This window comes from Gigantopelta aegis, chromosome 11 (assembly GCF_016097555.1).
Source record: "Gigantopelta aegis isolate Gae_Host chromosome 11, Gae_host_genome, whole genome shotgun sequence".
NCBI classification, from domain to species: Eukaryota; Metazoa; Mollusca; class Gastropoda; order Neomphalida; family Peltospiridae; genus Gigantopelta; species Gigantopelta aegis.
The window spans coordinates 7,843,043-7,868,908 of record NC_054709.1 but is presented as its reverse complement, the minus strand read 5'-3'; the positions used below and the strand labels follow the sequence as shown (position 1 = coordinate 7,868,908).

General features: G+C 41.1%; 1 protein-coding gene across 1 annotated transcript in view; it reads left to right on the top strand.

Annotated features, from left to right (window-relative positions):
- LOC121385400 (activin receptor type-2B-like) overlaps nucleotides 1–24,973 on the top strand; it is a 35,612-nt gene extending 10,639 nt beyond the window's left edge. Inside the window, 5 exon segments of the mRNA XM_041516070.1 lie at nucleotides 3,964–4,553; nucleotides 4,555–5,034; nucleotides 7,802–7,940; nucleotides 10,401–10,525; nucleotides 20,611–24,973. Of these exon segments, the coding sequence (XP_041372004.1) occupies nucleotides 3,964–4,553; nucleotides 4,555–5,034; nucleotides 7,802–7,940; nucleotides 10,401–10,525; nucleotides 20,611–20,817 (1,541 nt within the window). The 3' untranslated portion in view covers nucleotides 20,818–24,973.
- The last annotated feature ends 893 nt before the right edge of the window (nucleotides 24,974–25,866 follow it).

The following is a 25,866-nucleotide window of genomic DNA, read 5'->3' as shown; positions in this document are numbered from 1 at the left end:
AAATTAGGAGTAACACAATTGGTTACCTGAAGAAGTATGGGCAAGTGGAAAAATATATGGGGCAAGTGAATATCTGATTGGCACATGCCCTGTGGCAAGTAATGTTTTTTTAATTTTTGAACCCCCAACACCATTTTAATGACATTTGGTTAATACACACCTTTAGTAAAATCAGTTATCCCACATTTAGCATAAGCCATTCTGATCAGCATCTTTGTAGCTAAAATTTCAAAATTAGATTAGTATCAGTAACTAAATCAGTTATAGATGAGAAATAACATAACCTACTAATTGATTGATTATAAATGCTAGGTAGTAAAATAAACAATGTTTGGTAACCCATGCACAGATTACCACAACATATGAGTTTGCTAACATATATAGATTATGACACATTTATCAAATTTAATTTATCAGATCACATCCAGGGTCATCATTTGCAATAGCAATTACTGTTTAATGTTATAAAATTGTGTAGCGATCTTTGAAACTTGCATAGTGAATTGCAGTGCGATACAGAACAAAATATCCCTGACATCACTGTTTTAATTTTATTAGTTTGTAACAGTTTGTTTATTGTATATTTGAATAAAACAACTTACCCAAGTGTGTCTGTTTTTGTTTGTCCAGAATGTGTCAAGAACGATGTACCTTTCTCAGCTTTATGTTTTAACCACCTGGTAACCTGAATTCATCAGGGGTGGGACGTAGCCCAGTTGTAAAACACAGGCTTGATGTGTGGTCGGTCTTGGATTGAACCCGTTGGTGGGCTCACGACTGGTATATCGAAGGCTGTGGTATGTGCTATCCTGTCTCGGATGGTACATATAAAAGATCCCTTTCTACTAATGGAAAAATGTACCGGATTTCCACTAAGACTATATGTCAAAATTACCAATAGTTTGACATCCAGTAGCCGATGATTAATAAATCTATGTGCTCTAGTGGTGTCATTAAACAAACCAAACTTTTTATAATCGGACTGACAGTTCTTGACTTGTTTTGGCTTATTGTACGCTGAATAGTTTATTTCAAGGGATGTTAAAGAGTAGTTGCTAATTAATGTTCAAATGATCACCAGCTGTCACAAACTTTAAAACAAACGGTTCTCTTTTTTGCACTTGCATAATTAATTTGTAGAACAGTTATTTTGTGTTGTGCCGTCCAGCACCCAGGTAGAGATAATAGTTTGCTGTACATGTATACTAGTAATTAAAAATAACAAAATAATAACCTAAAAAATCATAGAACCTGCAATCGACTTTGCTGTGAAGTGTTGTAAGCCTGTTTGACCCAGGCTGTGTAAATGATGAGCTGGAGGAAGTTGACATTTATACTATTTTTCGAAACCTAACCATATGTTCTGTTCACTGACAATCAGTAACAGTATCATGACGTGGCATGGCAGTTAACAAAAACCTGCTAAATTAAGCCCCAAACGTTTTGAAAAAATGTTTTATCATTCCTGTTGCAAATGGCAAGTCAGCACAGTATCATAATTTTTTCACTTTTTATCAGGGTTCGCACGGGCCTGGAAAAGTCCTTGAATTTTGACGTAGTACTTGAAAAGTACTGGAATTTTGCAAATTCAGAAAAGGTCCTGGAAAAGTACTGGAATTTCATTAAAAACTACTTGAAAATTGCCGAAATGTACTTGAGTTTTTTTTACAAGCAGAATGTCTCTCTTACTGATTAAAATCTGGAAAAAATAATAAGTATTTGCTGACGTATTTCTCGGGTATTTGTCGTAATCAAAACCCGGAAGTGATATGTGTTGCTGCCGATATAGATAGACTGGCATACAAGTCCTTGTTGCACTTGCTATATGCACCACAGTGTGAAGATTAAAGTAGACTGGGCTGCTGTCTACTGGAAACAGTGCATTACTAATAGTTGAACCGGTTTATGAGCGAGACGGGTAACCAGTCGTGTGCTGAAAAACAGTCAGCTGTAGTTAACTAGTGATGTGTGTGTGTTAAACTGCTTGTGACATTGTGCCAAAGACTACTTGAAAAACTGAAAAATATACTTGAAAAGTACTTGAATTTCTGTTCAACAGGTCTGTATGAACCATGTTTATACACCCGTCTATGATGGGTCGTATTATGGTATGGTGTTGTCCATACATCTGTCGGTTAGCTTTGTCTTATATGGACCATATCTTGCATACATGACCATTAAATCTCACATGTAGGCAGAGATGCCAACCATTAAGAATTTGGCAGAATTATTACGAATTTAAAACATAGATTACGCTATTACGATTGTCTTGTTCGAAATTCCGATTTTTATAAAGCATTTCGTGTATTTGGTGTCGAATCTTATTTTGGAAGGCACAGATGTTGTTAACACCGGAGAAATGGAACTTTTCCCCTCTTCACCGTCAACAATCGTAGATTGGTTTCCTTCCTTGTTTAAACTTTAGGATTCTGAATAGCAAGCATGGCGATATAGAATATAGAATAAATCAGTAATCGGTCTTCCGAACAGCCCCAATGTTTGCAGACTGGGTACGGCCTTGAACTTGACTTCACCAAAATGTCGAGAAACACGCTCCTGAGCCATCAGTGATAACAGTCCTATTTTGGGGGGGGGGTGGGGTGGGTGTTCCTATTTTTGAAGGCCTGGATTCCTATGACCCCCCCAACTAGTGTTGGCATCTCTGTGTAGGAACAACTTGGGATGGTGGTGTGTCACGTACAAATACTAGGTCACTGTGACCTACTTTTCACGGTCTACAGCACATAATAGTAAATCCTTGTCCGGACCATATCTTGCATACAGATGCAATCTAATTAAAATGAGCTCCACTATTACATGTGGATCTAACAGCAGCCCATTGGAGCTCATGTCCAGTTGACCTTTCATTCAACCAATCAAAACCTTACTTGCAAATTCATGCCAGTGATTTGAAAAGAATTCGAAAACATTCGGGATAATGCCTAGGGTATTCAAAATGATTCGGGTGAATTACAAAGTATGCCGGAAACTTAATTTCAATATAAATTTTTTATATAAAATTTGTTTCAAGACGAAAATAACTCTGTGATGGTATAGCCAAATAATCTGTGTATACTAGTATACAATCCAGAGTTTATTACTGCACTTTTCCCCCTGCTTTTTTCAATGTTGAAATAGACCAACAAGTTCGCCTATTGCATAAATAGTCTCGCCCAATATTTTTAGAATTTGTATGCTCCCGAATAACGCTATAAAAGGCGAAGTGTAATTGTTCGATATTTAAATTGTTATTTATAGATGAAATGTCACCTGGACATTGGGGGCAATAGTCCATGCACCATACTGTTTGATCAGACTGGTACAGATGCATAGAGGGTAGTAGAACCAGTAGAGCTGAACTTTTAATCAGATTGATACAGATGCATAGTTAAAAATTAATTATTAATATCTACGGTTTCACATCAAACACCTGATGGGCTTATCATGTACCTCACTGGTACTCTTGTTAATTTAATTCAAGAAAAGTTCACACACACACACACACCCCAATGATAGGTGCAAATGCAATGGAAAAAAAGAAACTGAAGAATCAGTTTTCAATTGACTAGAAAACAAAATATTCCCTAATGTGGGGCTGGACGTAGCCAGTGGTACAGTGCTCGCTCGATGCACGTTCGGTGTGGGATCGATCCCCGTCGGTGGGCCCATTGGTCTATTTCTCGTTCCAGCCAGTGCACCATGACTGATATATCAAAGGCCATGGTATGTACTACTCTGTCTGTGGGATGGTGCATATAAAAGATCCCTTGCTGCTAATCGAAAAGAGTAGCCCATGAAGTGGCGGCAGCGGGTTTCCCCTCTCAATATCTGTGTGGTCCTTAACCACATGTCTGACGCCATATAACCGTAGATAAAATGTGTTGAGTGTGTCGTAAAATAAAACATTTCTTTCTTTCATTTTAATGTATTAATATCTATTAATTTTCTCCTTCTTTTCTTCAGCCCCTCTCTTTGGGAAAAGTGAATCGACAGCTGTGGGCGATGCTGTGTCTCAGCAGTCGATTCAGTGTGAGAAGTATGACCACATGTGTGACCCGAGTCGCCAGCACTGCCCCACGGTGGAGAACTGTACGGGGCTGTCGGAATTACCGCAGCAGTGCTACGCGTCGTGGATGAACAACTCGGACGGAATCAAGTTCGTCTTCAAGGGATGCTGGGTGGGCGATAGCTGCGTCGGTCAGAAAGAATGCGTGTTGAAGAGCAACCGTGCATCCGTCAAGTTCTGCTGCTGCGAGGGGATGTTTTGTAATCGCCACGTCAACTACAGCGTCAGTCACGTGACGACCACCACCCCATCGACGCCGACCGTAATTCGTAAACAAGGCGGCGCGCAGCTCATTCGGACGGTCATGTACTCGATTGTCCCGCTGTTCGGGTTCGCATTCATCATCGTGGTGGTCTTTTGGATGTGGAGGCGGCACCAGCGCAGCTACAACAGTCACGAGCCTTTGCCGACGGTAGACCCGGCGATCCCGACGACACCGAGCGAGACTGCGCTGTACCCGCTGCAGCTGATAGAGCTTCGCGCCCGCTGGCCGCTTCGGCTCGGTGTGGAAGGCGCAGCTGTGGGAGAACTACGTGGCGGTGAAGATCTTCCCCCTGCAGGACAAGCACTCGTGGAGTGTGGAGCAGGAGATCTATAACCTGGCCCACATGAAGCACGACAACATCCTCAACTTCATCGCCGTCGAGAAGAGGGGAGACAATCTGAACGTCGAGCTGTGGCTCATCACGGAGTTCCATGAGCTCGGATCGCTGGCCGACTACCTCAAGGGCAACACGGTCACATGGACTGAGATGTGCAAGATGGCAGAGAGCATGGCGCTTGGTCTGGCCTACCTGCACGATGAGATACCCGCGGGCAAGGGGAGGGAGGCCAAGCCGGCCGTTGCGCACAGGGACTTCAAAAGTAAAAACGTGTTAATAAAAAGTGACTTGTCTGCCTGCATTGCGGACTTTGGACTCGCACTCAAGTTCGAGCCGGGAAAAAGTCCGGGTGAGACTCATGGCTTGGTGAGTAATTGTTTTGTTTCTACAAATGTTTTAATTTAAGGTTATTAGTTAACAGATGTTTGTTTTTTTCTACATATCCACTCGCCTTCAGTCCAAGCTAGTGAATTTTTGGTCTGGTCTAGTGGAAATTATTAACTGTATTTCCATAATACATAGACAATAACTTACACGTTAGAGGAATTACGGATCATCTGTCCCGAGTGAAATTAATGTCAGTCACAAGCTTTAACGGGTGACTGACATTAATTTCACGAGAGACCGATAATCCGTAATTCCGAGTATGGATTGGGTTATTGTATTTATTACCCATAGTGTAAATAGTTCAGAAACTTAAACTTTAAACTTCTTACATGACACAAACTATATAATATACAAGACATGAAAGTCTGAGGAAACTGATGACGTCACAAAAGAAAGGCAATAACATCAAAAGTTATCTGCAGATACATAAATCAAATGTAAGCAAGAGAGGTCACATTCGCAAATAACTGATGTTTCTAGTGGGAAGTGAATGAACTACAAAGAAATTAGTTTTGAGCATGTTTAATTGTTATTTTAAATTTATTTATCTAAACATTCACTGTTGTTTGTACAATCTCATCAACGAGAGACTTGACAGTCAAGGAAACCGATGACATCACCAAACTAACGTCATGACGTCAGCGGGGAAAGATAGCTTCTATCTTTCCCGAGAGAAAGATAGAAAATATATTCACCCACATCTCACTGCCCAAATGGGTAATAAACCAAAACTTTATTAAACTATCAAGGCTAGTGGCTTTATCATTTTTTTTTCGAACAATGCAACCTCTAATATACCTTAAGTAACAGTTATTTTTTAATATTATAGTCTAACTGGGTTCAAATAATAATATTTATAAAAGTTGGTTATTGAAGATGGGATGCTTTGGAATAACCTGTGATTGCCTGAATAATTTTTTTACATTTGAAATGTTTTTATATTAATAATTTCTTTATATTGCAAACTAGTGTCTAGATGCTATTTCAGAAATAGACGTTTTCAAAACAGAAGATTAATTTTTAAACAAATTTGTTATGTAAAATTAAATTCTATTTAAGTACTGGGTCTGGTTACAGCTAAGTAAACCTTGTTTGTCAGATACAGTAAAGCATATTCAGCCCTCTGTTAATTATTCCATCTTGGAGTCGGATGGTGCCTATTTCTTTTTTCTTTTCTTTTTTAGGTAAAGATAGTATAGACCCAGTGGTTTTCCGTTTAAAAAAAAACCTATTTTCCTTTTCATGTTTTTGTAAATTCCGTTTCATTTCTGTTTCAGAATACAATATGTAGGTCTTAATTAACAATTTAAATACACAAGTTGTGACAAATTAACATAACAGGCAGACAACGCTGTTTACTTTTTAATTTTTTATAATTCTTGACAAAATATACATTTTTTATTTTTTAAAAGATGAAAAAAATAAAAAGTACCTTTTGTCAAATATATAATATTAAAAAAAATTACCGTTGGGTCTGTTTTATTTACTTTGTACGAAACCAAAACAAGGGTCCGAAAATTGACTGGCATCGACATGCATTGCTATTTGTTGTTAAATCAAAGTAGGCCTTCATATTAGTAGGGAAAAATCGGAGCAAAGGTTACAATTATAACAACTACATAATTCATATTTGTCCAACAATTGAGTGCACTGTTTTATTCAACAGGGCTTAGTGTTAACAGTACGTAAACATTTACTTTTATCACCACTTTGGCAATCTAACGTTGTTTGCAATGTGAAGTAGGCACATGACACAGCAGAAATAAAGTAACATTGCAACGTTCAGCCAGCCTTTTTTTGCTAAAGGTTTGCAAACATTTTTTGACTGGTTCCAGAAGTGGTCATTCGGTTTAATGTGTAGCGTAAAAATCAGTCTTCCAAGACGAGTGTTAGCGACAAACCTCTGGCTTACTCCTGAAAAAACCCACCTGTCCCGTCTGCGTAGGCGCAACCGACTAAGCAATAAACCAGTACCATGTTTAGCCAGCAAACGTTTCGCTAACGTTCACGAAGTATTTGGTTCCCAACGTGGCCATTTGGTTTACCGTGAAGCGTATAATCCAGTTTAGCGGATGTTTTTCCACTCGGTCTGGCTGAATGTAGCCCCTGTAAATACGACACTACACGTTTGCCAATAGTACTGCACACTGGTAAATCGTCAGTTTTACAGTGTGGCAATAGTAAAATGGTATTAATTTTTTTAACTTCGCTAAAAATCGTAATTCCATTTCACAATGGAAATTCTGTGAATTCCGTCCACTTTCCGCGATCGCGGAAAATCACTGGGTCTAATAGTATGCAGGGGTGCAGAAATGGAAAATGTTTCACAAGCCCACCCGACCAGGACTAATTAAAATTTAGTGGCCTGCCAGAAGTTCTACTCGTCCGCCAGTCTATAGAACAATATATTATTAACACTACTATAATATGCAGTGTATCCACTTCAAATGATAGATATATAGATATATTGACAAAATATTATTAACAACATTTGTTAAGTGATCAACATCACATGGCAAGCAAAATCAAAAAGACAGATAGACCGTCGGACTGATAGTTGCATTTTTTAACTCTCATTTGGCGAGCATGTGAGTACTTACAGCAACTATGGTGTGAGATGTTTTAGTCACCAAATGAATGAAATGGTTGCATATGTGACCAGATCTGTCGCGGTGTAGAGGGCTGGTGTTTGTCGGAAGGATGTCTGTGGTGCGTACAGGCGCTGATTGTCTGTCTTGTCTTTTAGGTTGGCACGCGGAGATACATGGCCCCCGAGATCCTGGAGGGTGCTATATGTTTCAACCGTGATGCGTTTCTCAGGATTGATATGTACGCTTGCGGGCTAGTCCTGTGGGAGATCATGACACGCTGCTCTGCTTTGAAAGGTAAACTTTAATATTCCACCCCTGGCCCGACATCGGAACTTTACCAGCTATGTTACTAGACTCCGATAATCGGCACCTTTTCCCACCATTTCCAAAGGCCTATGTTGTTTTTTATTCCTGATTTTGGTGTGAAACAAATCCCAGTCTGAATGTAAATTTATAATTCCCATTTTATTATTATAAAGATATTTCTTTTCAACAAACAATAGAAGAATTTTAGGCCATCCCATTGGCTGTTGGGATGTTCGAACCAGACTACCATCATTAGGGGAATATGCACTAGTGACAGGTGATGTATCTATAAAAGAGAAAACACTCCCAAGTTTTCTAAAAAAAAAAGAAGTAAAAACTATACATAACTCTTGGCAAGCACATCTTCCCTCCTATTATGTTGCATAATGCAAAATAATTGTATTAATTTGAACAAATAAAAGTACATACATATATACTCTTCAAAAAAAGAAACGCAAAAGGGTACAAATGGGTTATAACTCCGATTTTATGTTTCCTACCGGTTCATGCTTTGTGAATATAAGGTCATTGCATGTCCCAAACACATTCCCACGGTTACATTCGATAAAACGCAGCTACTGTACAATAAAGTTCCAAAATGTGAATATTCGCAAAAACGCAGCCACGTGCAAACCATGTCACCACTGCACGTGCGTTGTCTGCACATGCAACATGAACACCGACAGTATAAAAGTGCAGGGTGTTCGCTTGCCTGGCCTCTGTATCTGGCCGACAGTTGACAATCCAGGACATGCCACGTCTCGGTGAACCGCAGAGAAACAATGCCATCGGCCGACTAGACGCAGGCGAATCCAGAACGGCCGTTGCCAGGGCATTCCATGTGTTCCCAAGCACCATCTCCAGACTGTGGGACCGTTACCAGCAACATGGATCAACACGTGACCTCCCTAGATCCGGTCGACCACGGGTCACTAGCCCCTGGCAGGACCGCTACATCCGGGTACGCCACCTTCGGGAACGATTGACTACTGCCACCTCCACAGCCGCAGCAATACCAGGTTTGCGCAGGATATCCGACCAGACCGTACGGAACCGCCTACGTGAGGTAGGAATTCGTGCCAGACGTCCAGTTCGAGGTGTCATCTTAACACCACAACACCGTCGACTCCGACTGCAGTGGTGCCAGATTCATCGACAATGGCCTCAACTGCGATGGAGACAGGTGTGGTTCAGTGACGAGTCCCGATTTCTGCTCCGACGTCATGATGGAAGATGTCGCATGTATAGGCGTCGTGGTGAACGTTATGCGGCAAACTGCGTGCAGGAAGTGGACAGATTCGGCGGGGGTAGTGTCATGGTGTGGGCAGCCATCTCACACACTGGCAGAACTGACCTGGTCCACGTGCAGGGCAACCTGAATGCACAGGGCTACATTGACCAGATCCTCCGGCCACACATCGTTCCAGTTATGGCCAACGCCAACGCAGTGTTCCAACATGACAACGCCAGGCCTCACACAGCACATCTCACAACGGCTTTTCTACAGAACAACAACAATAATGTCCTTCCTTGGCCATCGATATACCAGATTTGAACCCAATTGAGCATCTATGGGACGAGTTGGACCGACAGCGACAACCACAGCCCCAGACCCTGCCCGAGCTGGCAGCAGCCTTGCAGGCCGAGTGGGCCACCATCCCCCGGGACGCCATCCGTACTCTGGTTGCTTCAATGGGCAGGCGGTGCCAGGCAGTTGTCAACACACGCGGAGGCCACACCCAGTATTGACTCCAGATGACCTTGACCTTGGTGGTGTGTCCTATCACTTACTCACAATGGACTAGAGTGAATTGTGAACAATCCTGCAACATTTGGTAATTATCGGACTCACCATTCAATAATTAAATCAATTCTCCAAATGTTACGACAATGTGGTTTTGCGTTTCTTCTTTTGAAGAGTATATGTATAGTACAACTCATAATAAGATGTTTTTTAAATGAAACCAAAATTTCTCATTTTGCTTGTAAAAGGATGCTGAAATTCCCAGTTAAAGTTTGTTTTGTTTAACGACGCCACTAGAATACATTGCTTTATTAAGCATTGACTGTTTGATGTCAAATATTTGGTAATTTTGACAAATAGTCTGTTATATTTTTCATTAGTAGCCATGGATCTTTTATATGCACCATCCTACAGACAGGATAGCACATACCACAGCCTTTGCTATACCAGTCATAGTGCACTGACTGGAGTTGAAGAAGCTTCTTTTCAAACAGTCAGCGGGAGGTGTGCTGTTAACATATTTTAGGTGGACAGTAAAAGCCGCTTCTGGGATATTTTTTTAACGAGTGCATGTCAGTCAAGGACTGTCCATTTCTCACAAAATAAAACTAGATTAATCGTGAATGCTACACCACAGTTTATTTCTAAATTAATGGGCAACCTGATGTTCTTCTTGTTGATTGTGGTTTATTGTGTGTTTCTAGCGGAGGAGTACCAGCTTCCGTTTGAAGAGGAGATTGGCCTGCACCCGACGCTTGAACAGATGCAGGATTTGGTGGTCGTGCGCAAAGTCAGACCTGCAATTAAAGACCACTGGCTTCTGCACCCTGTGAGTAGTAGTCTAATCAGTGTTCGAAATAAGCACTTGTCCGTTTGTCCCGACAAATGAAAATCGATTCAGACAAGCAAAATGTGCCTCGGTGGTTGTCCGGTGGACAAGTAAAAAAATTCAGTGCAGTTTCATTTTGAGCAATCACAAACATCCTCAGAGCTGCCAACTGCTATGCTTTGGGCATAGTTTGCTACGCTTAGTCGACGTTTGTTATGCTCATGCCCAAATTGCTACGCTCAGTTGAAAAAAATCCACTATGATACGCTAATGAAAAACAGTAATACCTTTTGCAACAGATAAACATAACTGGATGACAAAGTTTCTACTAACAAATTATGTTTTATTTGGCAAGCGTATATGTTTTATCTTTATCACAAATTATAGGTCTACAGAGTACAGTTGAAAAGCGGGCGATTTCTGGCAATTACACTAAAAGTTGGACGTAATCTTGGAATACAGAAACTAAAAACTTAATTCCTCATTTCTGTGGCTTTTTCTTTTATTCCAACATATAAAAGTTTATTACCCCAGCGGTCACTCATAACAGGGAAAATATTTTCCATATTTTCTCAGTGAGAAATATTCTGCATTGGTCTAACGAACAATACTATTGGACAATTTGACGCTTACAAACCAATGACCTTGTCAGTACTAAATATGACGTCATCACAATATGGCAAACACACAAAATGATGTCATGTAGTTTAAAGAGTGCGTGTACGGCTCTCTGTTTTTGGTGTTAAATGTATAATAAAATGTCATTTTAATGCAATTCCTTATAGATTTTATAGCAGAATAAAGAGAACTTTTGTTTTTGAAAATTATCTATGAACGTGATTAAATTACAAAGTTATAGCAATTCTCAGAACAGTGCATAAAGTGGTTTACATCGTTCCTATACAGGTTGGCCTTCGTGCATGTGCGTCGAAAATAAAGGCTTTTAGAGAAAAAATAGCTGAGGTAATAAATAGAATAACAAACTCGGTACCAGTTATTATCAATAGTCTTATTCAACTTACCGTACTAGCACAACAACAATGCTATACGACCCTGAGTTATAACCTCCACTGCAGAATTATTTTTCCTTGCCGGATGTATAACCTACACCCGCGCATGGGTAAACCGTATATCCTCGTTTTTGATTCTGCAGTCCTCCATTGCAGTCGTGTTCGAGTTCTGTAGTAAAAAAATTTGTCACATTGTTAAATTGTTTATTAATTTGTAATTTTGTTTTACTCTGTCATACGAGGTCTTTTGGGTGATTTACACAGGGGGTTAATGTCTGACAATGCTTCCTCGGGCTCCAACCGGTTGGTTGTGTGTGCCAAGGGGGGTTGTCTTAAACGACTGCCCCAGTTTGATCAGCATTTGTTATGTCGTTCTTGTTGTTTTGAACACCAGTGTCATATCTGTGTAAATTGGGGGAAGGCTAAGAAGCTGTCAAAAGACACCAAGTTTAAGAGGATGATTAGACGTGAATGGGACGGGCGGAGCACAGTGGCAACCTCCGGGGTCGTGCTCCATACCGATTTGCCGTCGGTCGGCAAGCTGGTGTCCAGTTCAAAGAGCTCGCGGACAAGTGGTAGGCGCAAGGGTGCCTCCTCGTCTGTTCGCCATCTTCATGGTGATACCAGTAAACCCGAAGCGCCGTTTCTTCCAGGTCGGGCTCTGTTCCACCTGGGGATTTGCTTTTGCCTCCGTCGGTGGAGGCGCCGCCTGTTAGGTTGTAACGAGGGCATCAGTCGGAGGGAGTGCAGTCATGGCAGGAACGACTGTGTCTCTCAGTTCCGACTCCCATCTTGCTGATGGGGGCAGGGTTATCGGTCCTTCTGTGGAGGGGTCAATTGGCTCTAGGATGAAGTCCGCTTTGCGGCGCTGTTTGTCTCACCAGATTTCTGGTGCAGGGTTGGTCGTGGCGTCCGAGGGCGCTGTTTCGGCCAACGCGTCTTTTGGCGCTACTTCGGTGATCAAGCCACTTGGCGAAGTCTCACAACGTTGTCTCGGTCACGGAGCCGGGTGGCATTGTTTCGGGTGCGACGCCAGTGGGCGTCCCTTCTGTTGTTGGGGCGCCTGTACAGCGTCATCAACTTTTAGATCGTTCGCACGTGGCTACGTCAACTGGGTTGGCTAATCCACACGTGGTATGTTGGGTTCAGAATTCGGCGCAGGATTCATACGTGTATGTATTTCCTGACGGTCCGGTTCAACCGACGCCACCAGTCCCGTTGTCTGCTTCGGCAGGGATCAGGGAAACTGCAGCTTTCTTGGGTGCGCCTCTGTCTACACCGATGGTCAATCCGGACCTGTCAGAGATCGGGGTAGAGGTTCCAGGCGTTGTCCCTCGACTGTGTGGGCGGAACCTTTCGTCCAGGGTCCTCGGGGGGGGGGGGGGGGGCGACTATGTTTCTCTTTTTGAGAATTTCATGGCCTGGCTAGGGGAATCGCCTCCACCAGTCCCTCCACCGCCGGGGTTTCAAGCGAGGTTGGACCAGTTTGCAGATTCGGCCGGTCCGCATCGTCCTGCCCATGCAGGTTCGTTTCCATTACTGTCGGTGCATGGCACGTCGTTTGAAAAAAATTCTTCTTCGGAAGTGGATTTTCCCTCCGAATCAGTTTGTGGTTCAGGGGAAGGGTCAGCACCAGGTTCGGTGCTCGATGAGATTCCCAATTTGGCCGATGGTACGCCAGACGGCGATTATGATTACCAGGCGGTTCTTGGTTTTGTATGGGAACAGGTCCGACTGGTGTGCGCGAATGCAATTCCGTCGGAGGCGGCTGTTCAGTCTTACAAGGGTGTTTCGTTTAGCGACGGACGCTCCGCGGCAGGATTTCGGCTTGTCGTTAGCGCACGAGGCGCATGAATCTCTTGCGGAGATTGATGCTTTGATTGTGGGTACCGATCGTATTTTGGGGGCGGTGGTGGAAGAGTTTCCGGCAGCGTTAGCTACCAGGAAACTGTTGTCTGCGGCGAAGGTTTTGTCCACGTCTTCGTATAAGACATTGGGAGCTTCCTTCCTTTCACATCCAGCGGTCGTTTCCGCTAGGGTGAAGGCAGACTGCCACCCATCTCCTAATGTCAGTGTGCCACTCACGGATTTAGAGACTTTGGAGAGGTTATCTAAACTTCTTTTTCAAGTCAATAACCATTTAGGTACGTTACTATTTGGGCGTGTTTCTACTTCTGCGTCGGGATCACTACCTGGCGGGACTGAGAGCGACGGGTGTGGTTAAAACCTACTTTCGTAGTAGCTCAGTAAGGGAAACCTTACTTTTTGGGACCAATTTTAACTTGGTCATGGACCAAGAAGCTCAGTCCCGAAATGCTTGTAAGCGCCAGGCGACGTTTACTTTTAAGCCTCCACCTGTTAAGAAATCGACTTTTCTTGACAGGTATCAGATCCCTGTGGTGTCTGATTCGGGTGTGCAGTCGGGTAATGCCCGTGGTTCATCAAAACAGGGACGGTTTCGGGGGAAGCCGCCACGTTTTCGTGGTTCCGCTCGGAGCAAGGCGCCCAGGGGTGGGAAGCAGCCGGGATGAGGGTGCGTGGACAATCGACATCTACTTACGGAGGTTCCGTTAGAAGATCTTCCTGTGGGGGGCAGATTGAGCCATTTTGTTCAAAGTTGGTGCGAACTGCCAGATCTGGACCCATGGGTTTTGTCGGTTGTCCGCAACGGATACAGAATTTCGTTTTCATCACCCCCTCCACTGATGTCCTCCCCCCGGTTACCTGCAGTACCGTCTGTCGACAAACGAGTACTGGTGGAGAAGATGGTTGTCGAGTTTCTCGACAAGAAAGCCATCCAGGAGGTAGATTTGGGCACTTTTTATTCCCATCTGTTCTTCGCCCAGAAGAAGAATGGCGAGTGGGGACCAATTCTAAATGGGCGGCTTCCATCGATTTGAAGGACGCTTACCTGCATATTCCAATCCATCGGGATTTTTGGAAATACTTGCGGTTCCTCTACGACGGCAGAGCTTACGAGTTTCAAGTTCTGCCGTTCGGATTGGCCACAAGCCCTCACGTCTTTACTCTGGTAGTAAAGGCAGTGGTGGGGCGTGTACATCTGTTTGGTTCATTTGGTTAATTCCGGCGGCGTCACAGACAGCATGTCTCGTGGGTGTGGAGTTCATGATCGACATGATTCTCTGATTGGGGTTTATTCCCAATTGGGTCAAGTCGGAATTAGTGCCAACGCAGGTTTTCACTTATCTCGGGGTGGTTTTCAACCTTGTGGAGGCGTCCATTCTTCCGACGGATTCACGACTTCATAATTTCACGACGTTGGCGCAACGTCTTCTGGTGGAGCAAAGTGCGTCAGTGTGCACGCTCCATGTGTTGATAGGCCATCTCGAATCGCTGGCGGCGCTGAATGTGCGGTTCAGACGGTTCAAGAGACCGCTTCAATGGCATTTGTCCCGGGTGTGGGATGGTCTCAGCTGGGATTTGGTGATACCATTGGGGCCTTGGTTCATTCTTCCGATCCAAGAGTGTCTAGTGGACAAGTGTATGTCCTAGGCCGTTCCTTTACACCCACTTTCTCCAGAGTTGGTCCTGTTTACCGATGCTTCCCTCGAGGGGTTCGGTGCACACCTTTTGGATTAACATCTGTCAGGGGTGTGGACTCCTTCAGAGAGGAGTGGTCACATCAACCTGGAGATGGAAGCAGTGCGTCGTGCTTGTCTCCATTTCAGGACTTATTCGACATCGTCGAATTTTGTTGAGGTCGGACAACACGTCGGTTGTTCCGTACCTCAATCGGTGGGGAGGCACCAAATCCCTGTCAATGAGTCTTGCGGCTTTGGAGATTCTGGAATGGTGCGACGATTGGGGAGTGGTGTTATCGGCCAAACACATTCCTTCGTCCGTGAACGTCTTGGCGGATGCTTTGAGTCATCGTTCCCCGGTTCAGACTGAGTGGATGTTGCACCGGACGGTGGCTTATCGAGTTCTTCAGTTGTGGGGGAGTCCTCAACTCGATATGTTTGCCACTCGCCTGAACAATCAGTTGCCAGTGTTTGTATCGCCGGTACCAGACCCACTGGCACTGGAGTACGATGCGTTGAGCATGGACTGGACGGGACTGGATTTTTACACCTTTTCCCCTCCAGTTCTGCTTGGCACGGTTCTAGCAAAGATCAGACAGCAACCTTGTCGTATCACGCTCGTAGTCCCGAGTTGGGCAGCTCAAGCCTGGTTTCCTCCGCTCCTGTCACTTTTAGTGCAGGAGCCGGTGCGGTTGCCGTTAATACCCGATCTGCTTAGTCAGAGACTGCATCGGACAGAGTGGCATCCGAAGCCGGAAGTTTTCCGACTTCACGCATGGCGGTTGTCGGGGTTTCCCTCCGAAACCGAGGCTTTTCTAAACAGGTTGCTGAGCTCGTCTCCTCTTCGAAGCGTCAGTCTACAGAGAGGGTCTACCAGTGTCACTGGCGCGCTTGGGTTTGTTGGGCGACTGAGAGGGACGTGGATCCCTTGTCGCCTACTGTTAATTACTTAGCTGAGTACTTTCTGGCTCTTGTCCAAGAAAGACAGCTGAAGTGAGAAGTCACTGGTTGTCCATTTTCACTACTCTGAGGCAGTGTGGACGTCAAGATTTCTCAACGAATCTCGTGTTGTATGACTTGCTTAAGTCGTTGCAAAACACGGTTGAGAAGCCTTCCATTTTGCCTAAATGGAATGTTTTTCTGGTTCTTCATGCACTCAAAGGCAAGCCCTACGAGCCTTTGAAATTCGCCAGTCTTCGTCATTTGATGTGGAAAACTTTGTTTCTGGTCTCACTAGCGGCTTGCCGTTGTATTAGTGAGATTCATGCTTTTTTGCATGATTTGGTGGATTACAATACGGACGGGTCAGTTGCGTTACGTAATGATCCTGTTTTCGTGGCTAAGAACCAGGTGCCAGGGGAAGAGTTTCCTCCGGCCATCATTCAATGTTTATCTCGTACGCTTTCTGCAGATAATTCTGATAGACTTCTTTGTCCGGTGCGGGCTTTGAAATTCTATTTGGAGCGTACTAGAAATCTCCGGCAAAACACGAAGAGACTCTTTATCTCTTTCACTCGCCAACCAGGAGACATTACGAAGAATGCTTTGTCGAGATGGATTGCTGCTACCATCAAACTGGCATATGAGAAGGTGGGTGTATCATGTTCTGCAGAATTTCTCCGTTCGATCTCATGAGATTCGGGCGATTTCTGCTTCCCTTAATTTCCATGATTCTTTGGACATTTTCAAGGTCATGAGTGTGGGGTTTTGGAAAGGTCGACACACGTTTGACCGGTTTTATTTCCGTGATATGGCTGTTGGTCCGGACGGAACTTGGCGGATTCAATCAGTCATTGCAGGGCAGCAAGTCATTTCGGTGCGCAGGGCCACGAGTAGGGGGGCGACCCTTATTTCGTCCGGTCGCTACCGGCAGTCTTTCTGGGAGATAGTTCTCCACCTCCTGTTTGGAGAGTGGGGGGTGGATGGTTGACTATCTGGGGCAGTCAAGTGTCTTTTACCATTACTTGGTGTGTGGGTTTCCTCACCTTGTTAACTTGGTTTACTTTTAATTGGGGTTGTAGTTCTTCAATTTAAAAGTCACTTTGACATTTTATACCTCGTATGATGTGGGTTGCTTTTTCACTGTATCATTACTTGAGACGAACACTACTGGTTGAATGGGTAAGTCGTCCTTGTTTTCTTACCTCCTCCCTTTAATGTTAAATTCTCGTGCTTTAACAGTGTTATATCACGTCTGTTATAGCATTGTTGTTGTGCTAGTACGGTAAGTTGAATAAGACCATTAGAAAATTTGTTTCTAATTTTCATTATTATTCATACTTACCTAGTACTAGCACAACAACCATTACCTCCCACCCGCACCGAGGGAGGTCTTTTTTGTTTCATTCATTCCAGACTTTGAATCGATAACGAGGATATACGGTCTACCCATGCGCGGGTGTAGGTTATACATCCGGCAAGGGGAGATAATTCTGCAGTGGAGGTTATAACTCAGGGTCGTATAGCATTGTTGTTGTGCTAGTACTAGGTAAGTATGAATAATAATGAAAATAAGAAACAAATTTTCTAAATTTATGTCCCTCGTGAAATAATTTTCATTTGTCACTCGCTAAAGCTTGTGACAACTGAAAATTATTTCACTCAGGACATAAATTTAATAATAACTGGCAACTCATTTATTATCCTGTATATAATTTGCGGATTAAGAACCATTGTAAAACAGTTACAGTAAGATGCATTCAGTAACAGACATGTAGTTTTTTCTGTAGGCCGACCCCGGTTGTTAGAAAGATTCATTTGATCACGAATTGACTTAGATACAGGTCTAGCTCTGGATCTTGCCAAATTTGCCAATTGCGAATTTTAAAAACAATTTAATTTTAATTTGGCGAAATAATTTCATATAATAGTGATATTTTTGTTAGAAAATAACAGGGTTTCTGCAATTGTTGAAGTTTTGATAGACGATTTGGCGAAGTTTTCTGCTCACCCAGTGCAGCCCTGTAGACCTGCTTTTCATTCATAGATTTCCATCCCTGAGTTTATCAGTATAGTGCATTTACAGGGCTCGAACTTGACGGCGGCAACGATGGCAATTGCCGTCAGTGACATATAAACTGCCGTCAGTTGGGGGCGTCACCGATGGCACTTTTGTGCCGCCGGATAAAAATTACTGCCATCGGTATAGCTGTTAACCAACGGCAAAATGTATACTCTTGAGTGCCTAATAAACATAGGGGCTGAATAAGCATAGGGTCTGGAAAATTTTCTAAAATCAGTTAAAAGTAGGGTGCGGAATTAGCATAGGGTGTGGAAATTAAAAAAACAAACAATAAGAGTAGAGTGCGGAATTAGCATATGGTCTGGAAGTTTAGCTAAACTGTAAAAATTTACTAGTAATGAAAACAATTTGGTTTGATATAAAAATTAAAATAAATGTTTTGGAAATAACAAAAATATACTATTGTTGTGTGTACATGTGTACATGTAATTTAGAAAACAAGCGGCTCAAAAATAAATAACTTGTAGTAAATTCCATAGTATGAAAAAATGTGTTCACTATAAACATATGTTTCTGTTATCTAACTGTTACAACTGTCACTGTCACACACAATTAATTAAAACTGTAAGGGTGTTTGTACATTTAAATGAAATTATGATAATTAATTTGAGGTGAGATTGCAGCTTTGAAAAAAAATTCCAAAAGTTCAGTGCAAGAAAACCAAAACAATCAGGTTGGATGACAGCTCGCTAGATTCATCTCCTATATTTAACACATGGTCAATTATAACAAAACGTAATTTCATCAACTTAATTTTTACCTGTATCATCCTTTATTTTTAAAGCATAGGTAGGGACACTTATGATGCCAGGGGCTGGCATGCATAAATCTCAGCTGAAGATTCACAAACAACTGTGGTCATCGGCCATGCCAGCTGTTAGCGGAACGCGCTGGAACTGGAACGCGGTTAGGGGATGTAACTCTGCCTAATTTTTCTCGCTAATTTCTAATAAACTCTATTTGCAAGTGAAAATAAAAAGGTTGAGTGGAATTTGTAATTAAAATGAGTGGAATTTGTAATGTAAAAAAATATATATAAAAAGAGGAAAGAATGTAGATAAAGTTTGGGCCAGTTCCCCTTATCCTAAAGGAACTGTACTTTATCTACTCTACTTAACATAGCTTACCTTTAAGAATTCGGTACCCCAGTCTTCAATGTTTGGTGAAAAGATGAAGTGTAATTGATTAATTTATATAAAGTGCTTGCATGAACTGTTGCATCAATTTACAGGCGAGTACTCAATCGAACACATCCTAGGAATTTACCCAACCGAATAAAACTGAACCGAGCAGAGCGATAAAAACAAAATGGTGGCCAACAATGTTTGGAAACGTGTGTTTACATTTTGTCGTAGAGTAACATACTTTGTTGTGCCTTAATGGTTCAAATGATCAATTAAGCAGAAAAACAATGTATGTATTTTAATAAATAAATGTGTTATCGGTACCCCTAATAGAGGCTATAAGTAAGCATTTGATAAATTAAGAATTGTAATAAGTGTTGGATGCTGAATTAGCCTAGGGGGTTACATTTTTTTTTTAGATGTAATTAAACGTAGGGTGCTGAATAAGCGTAGACATCAATTTTTTTTCACAAATTTAATAAACGTAGGTGTACGTTTATTTGGCACTCGAGAGTAAACGTGTATGAACATTATCTGCCAGTATTTAACACGGATGTTTGGAGTTAATTGGTGTTTAGTTTGTACCACGCAACGGAACTATATTTAGTCATGTGTATACTCTGTGCATGATTCCATTTATAATAAATTCTTGTTTATTGAAGTTTATTGACATAAATTTGAGAAATTTGACGACATGTAGCCTACATACAGAAAAATAACCTTTCAGTCAAGTTTATTTACTGCAAAAGTCAGTTTAAAAAAAATGCCATCGGCATACTCAAAATTGCCGGCGGTGGGTCCTTTCACCGACGGCAATTTATTTTTTAATGTCGTGGGTGATAAATTCTTACGTTCGAACCCTGCATTTACATTATACCTTTTTCATATACTTAATTCCGCATGCTGAATAAAAGTCGATCGATGAGCAGTTTTTCCTTGCACAAGTATTTCAGCACTGTGACGTCATAACGTTAAGCTTTTTTGTTTTTGATTAGCCAATGTCAAATTATGTATAGTAACCTGCTTTTGAAAACAGATGTGGAAAAGCACATGGATTAGCATAGACCGGCATTGGTGGCACAGTGGTTAAGCTATCAGAATACAGGCTGGTAGGTACACGGTTCGCAGCCCGATACCGGCTCCAACCCAGAGCGAGTTCTTAAGGGCTCAATGGGTAACTGTAAGGCCACTACACCCTCTGTTCTCTCTCATTAACCACTAACAACTAATCCACTGTCCTGGACAGACAGCCCAGATAGCTGAGGTGCGAGTCCAGGAGAGCATGCTTGAACCTTAATTGGATATAAGCATTTATGGAAATGGGCCTTATATTTCAATAAAAATATACATGTATCTTTATGTCTGTAATGTATGTTTATATCCGCAGGGCCTGAGTCTTCTCGTCTCCACGGTGGAGGAGTGCTGGGATCAGGATGCCGAGGCCCGATTGTCGGCTGGCTGCGTCCAGGCTCGCATCGCTCAGCTGGCGCGCTCCGTCAATATTTCTACCTCGACTAGTAACCTCATTCAGCCTTCACAGATCGTCGTCGTCCCCAGCGGCGAACTTCCGCCGAAAGACGCACCTTCTCTGTGAACTTACAGCACAGTCTTTCTCTCTCTTCAGCTCGACATTTAGCAACCTTTTCACCCCCCTGTTGTTGACGTTAGACTGCTCATTCTCTAAATGCAGACCTGTCTTATTATAGGATAGAAGGGGTGGGAGGTTGTATGAATGGTTAAAAACTTCAGGTCTCGTAGTCTGAGAAAAGTTGGAAACAAACCAGGTACTACCTTTTTAAAATGCATTTTCACTGTGTATGCTTGATTGTTTGCAGCAAATATGGTTTTAACTTCGCTCTGACTGTTGCTTGTACCAGGTCACAAATTCAGAGTTTAAAAAAAAAAAAAATGTTAGAGGTGTTTTAACATTAGGTGCGAACTGGGCATCAGTGTTGAAACAAATTGCTTTAATTTTACTTTTGATTGTACATACACATACTGCAATCAGTGTTTTCATTTAAATGTTAAAATTCCTCAAGTTAATTGATTATATATATATATATATATATATATATATATATATATATATATATATATATATATATATATATATTAAATTGTTTCTATCTTGATGATTTGGGGTGGGGAACATTTTGTTCAGTATCATGTGATTTGCTACACACATTTCAGAGATCGTTAATCAATTTTAAGACATTAACTTGTAGTTCCTAATACATTTTCAGAAATTTCACCAATCAAGATTTTGAAAAGAAAATATTTCCTGTTAAGGAGTTTTACTCTTGGTAATTTGGTGGGGGGGTGCGATGGAAGGGTAGATCATGCGAATAAATTATAAGTTGAAGTGTAATTGCGACGACAATAAAAAAATAAGAAGACATGCATTATAACAAATCAGAATTCAGATTTTAATGAAGGATGACAAATTTCACTACAAAAACCTGTCAAATTTTTAATCGTGAAATAATTTTAAATATGTTGTCATGGACTTGCTGAATGTTTTGGAATAATAGCCAAGTGCTATTTTGATTTTAGTTGTGTTTTTCACTTTGAATATTGTAGATGGTTCTTGGTAATTGCAAAGAAATATTTTAATATATTTTCCTATAATATGAAATTGGCAGTGAAATGAAATTAATTACAAACGTCTCGCCGTTGTACTCTAATCTGATTGGACGACGTCGCTTAAAAATAATGTTATCCTTCGACAAACCTCTAAAAATAATGTTATCCTTCGACAAACCTCTGAAAATGATGTTATCCTTCTACAAACCTCTGAAAATTATGTTATCCTTCGACAAACCTCTGAAAATGATTTTATCCTTCGACAAACCTCTGAAAATTATGTCAAGCGATGTCATTATATAAAACGTCATGGAAAGGACTTCAGAAACGTTTTTTTTGTTTTGTGTGTGTATTTTTACCTAAATAAATAGTTTTTGTGTAATTATTACAATTGTTTGCCATTTTTGTGTGAATTTATCAATGTATAAGAGTCACAACGTTAGTATAAAATGGCTTCGCTATGCTACGTAATTTTATACAATTTGTGACTGTGATACATTGATAAATTCTCCAAACAATTACAAACAATTCTTATATATACACTTGAAATTATAATGCTAATCAGGGTTCGAATTTTTCAGTTTGAATGTTGTAGATGTTTCTTGGTATGTGCAAAGAAACATTTACTATATTTTCCCATGATTATGGAATGGCACTGAAATGAGAATACACTTCGAATTATAATGCTAATCAGGGATTGAAATTGGATGAAATACTGTCCGGCAGGCAACAAATACTGCTGGTCGAAAAGATCGCCCGGCTTGATCTGTATAATGATCTTATGTTGTACGGGGGAAAAACATTCGGGCTGGCTGTATTTCAACCACTGCTAATTATTACCAAATCGGTGCCAGTATCACATTTTATGATCATATATTTTTTTTTAATGTTTTAACCAGTCTAGGTTTATTCATTGAGTATATCTTACATTGTGTTGATAATTGTGAAAAAAGTTTTCATTTTTAATACGAGTATGATGTCTATGTTGTTTTAAGCTTCTCACCATGATGGTATATCATTTTAATTAATGTCTTTCATGAAAGCTTTAAAAGATTTTAAACGTTTTACTACTTGCAGGTACGCTATATATTTGGTATAGGGCTGTATTTTTACTGTGATTTTTTTTTTTTTTTTTTTTATAAAGCAGTTAAAACAATGTTTATGTCTTAATCGGGCACACAATGTTTGTGTGTGGACATTTTATTATAAATTAATTTTAAACTGAATGATTGGAAACGGTGCCCAGGACTTAAAAAATGAAATGTAGAACAGCATATTGGATATGAATGGTTGATGGCTCGAGGGCAGCTAGTATTTATTTATAGGATATTAAACGAGCTTCCATTTTGAATCGTGTTTATGTCCTGAGTAAAATAATTTTCAGTTGTCACGAGCTTTAGCGAGTGACAAATGAACATTATTTCACTAGGAGCATACACATGATACAAAATGGTAGCGAGTTTAATATCCTATATATTACCCGTAATCATTTTCAGTTTATATTCAATGAACCTGTTTGATTAACGTTCCAGTATGGTTGTAGTGTGCCCTATACATGGACGTCATCTTATGACATCGGTGTGTTGGGTCCCACTTGGCATCTAGTGGGACGTGTGGGTTTGATACGAACCGAGATATTTTTAACCGTCTGGGTAATAATGTCCAATATTAAATGGCTGGTACCTATAGACTCTGTGCGTGTTGTAGTGCTTGTGTCAGTTTGTGTTTGTAAGGATGTAGCCGTAGGGCAGGCATGTGCAGCGGTATTTCTGTGAATGATAAAATGACTCTTGGAACAAGTCATTTCGAAGGGCCAATTATTTGTCAGGTCAAGTTGGAATTGAGAAGGCAGTAGTCATATAGTTTGGTTTTTGTACCTCATTGTCAGGGTTTAGGCAGCACAGGAAATAATAATTTGTCAAATAAAGTGTCACAGAATAAAGTCTCATTAAGGATGTTAATTCTCAAATTTTTGGCAGAAATTGTTACAGAAATTAATTTGATATGCTGTGTTCATTTGTCTGTCTTGTCTGTTTTATCTGTGGTGTGTCTTTGCAGGTGCAAAGCTAAGATCAAATTGCATTGTCATGTAGGCTCCATAAAAACTTAACCAGACTTTCATACCTTGAATAAATTTAGTATTTTGTGACGAGGGCGAAAGAAGTAGACTTGTACATAGCTGTATATACGATATATAGTAGTTATTTCACCAAAACAATGCAAGGTGGGTAGTTGGATAGTGTTGCAAGTATAATCTGTTGTGTAATTGGTTCTTCTGTACAGATATTTAAGCAAAACTGGCACGCCGAGATAGTGCATAACGTTTTCTTGTGGCAGCAGAACTGGTTTTCTCTGTATATGCATGTAATAAATGTACACTGAAATTGCATTAGAAAATCACACCAAACTTTTTAATTGGCATTTATCACTGAATAAACTGCGAATTCAGCAGTATATTACGTGCTTCTGTGAATCACTGATTTGGGTTAGGAAGGGTTAGATTATGAGATGGAGGCCCAAAGTATCTAGATTACTCCATTTTTTACAGTTCTGGTTGATGGAAGGAAGGAAATGTTTTATTTAACGATGCACTCGACACATTTTATTTACGGTTATATAGCAATGGACTTGTGGATGAGGATCACACAGAGGAAACCCATTGTCGCCACTTCATGGGCTACTCTTTTTGATTAGCAGCAAGGGATCTTTTATATGCACCATCCCACAGACAGGATAGTACATACCATGGCCTTTGTTAAACCAGTTGTGGAGCACTGGCTGGAACGAGAAATAGCCCAATGGGCCCACTGACGGGAATTGATCCTAGATCGATCATGCATCAGGCGAGCGCTGTACCACTGAGCTACGTCTCGCCCCGTCAGCGTTCTGGTGGCATCCTAAAAACAAGTCCCAATTTCAGTGCCTGCTGAGCAATATGCATCTAATAATGGGACGTTATGGCTTGTGAGATGGTGGGCTCTTTTTCCTTTTGAAATCTTTGCTCTGCATAGCGCGAAATTGGATTGGCATCTAAAGGAGGCCACTTTTTAAAGGGACATTCCTGAGTTTGCTGCAATTGTTAAGATGTTATCGACTAACAGAGACTTTAATAACTGTACACATAAAATATTTTTTCTGCATGAAATATTAGTGGCTGGATATTAAACGTGTTTCTGGTCGTTCTAGTATTTGTACTAAGACAACCAGAAACACGTTGAATATACAGACATTGATATTCTAAACAAGAAAATATATTCAATGCGTATTTTCAGACGTTAAAAGATTTTATTAGTCGGAAACATCTTGCAATGCAGGAAACTCGGGACAGTCCCTTTAATGATGGTCTTTCAGTATACATTGTGTTGAGGTTGTTGGTTTGATTAGCATGCACCTCAACATCTTTAAGTTGTGATTTTTTTTTTTTCTTTTCTTTTTTTTTTTCTGATTTTTTTTTCTAGTTTTGTTTTAGTTAAATGAAATGTCGTATTTTGAAAATTCAGGATTCGTTTTAGTGGATGTGAACTTAGTAATATTATTATGATATTGTTCCTGTGCCTACTTTTTGAGAAGGGATTTTGTTGATTTGCCCCATGTTTAACTGGACAATCTGTACACGAATGCTTTATCCCTGGGCAGTGTGCTCTCACGACGGACTTATTTAATGTATGCATTGTCAGTGTTTCTGCCAAAAAGACATTTTGTGGTATGGCACTATAGAATGGAATGTAACCACAGTAAACGGAGAGTATGGGGAGCTTCCCCCAGAAAGAAAATGGGTTACGTTTAGAGTTAGGGTTAAGAAAATCATACAGTAATGATAAGAGTACGAGTAATTAATTTTGTCAAAAGGTTAACTTTAAAAAAGAAATCTGCAAACATTTTTGTGTATGGCGCCATACCCGTTTTACTCTCTGGCAGAAACCCCGATCGCTGTCTTACGGGTCATCCATAATTATTAAAACGTTTATAGTCTTAACTTTTTACACACCCACCCATGCCTCCTGAAAGACATGTTGGCATTTTATTTGGTTGAAAGGACTTCCAATATATACAGGCCCTA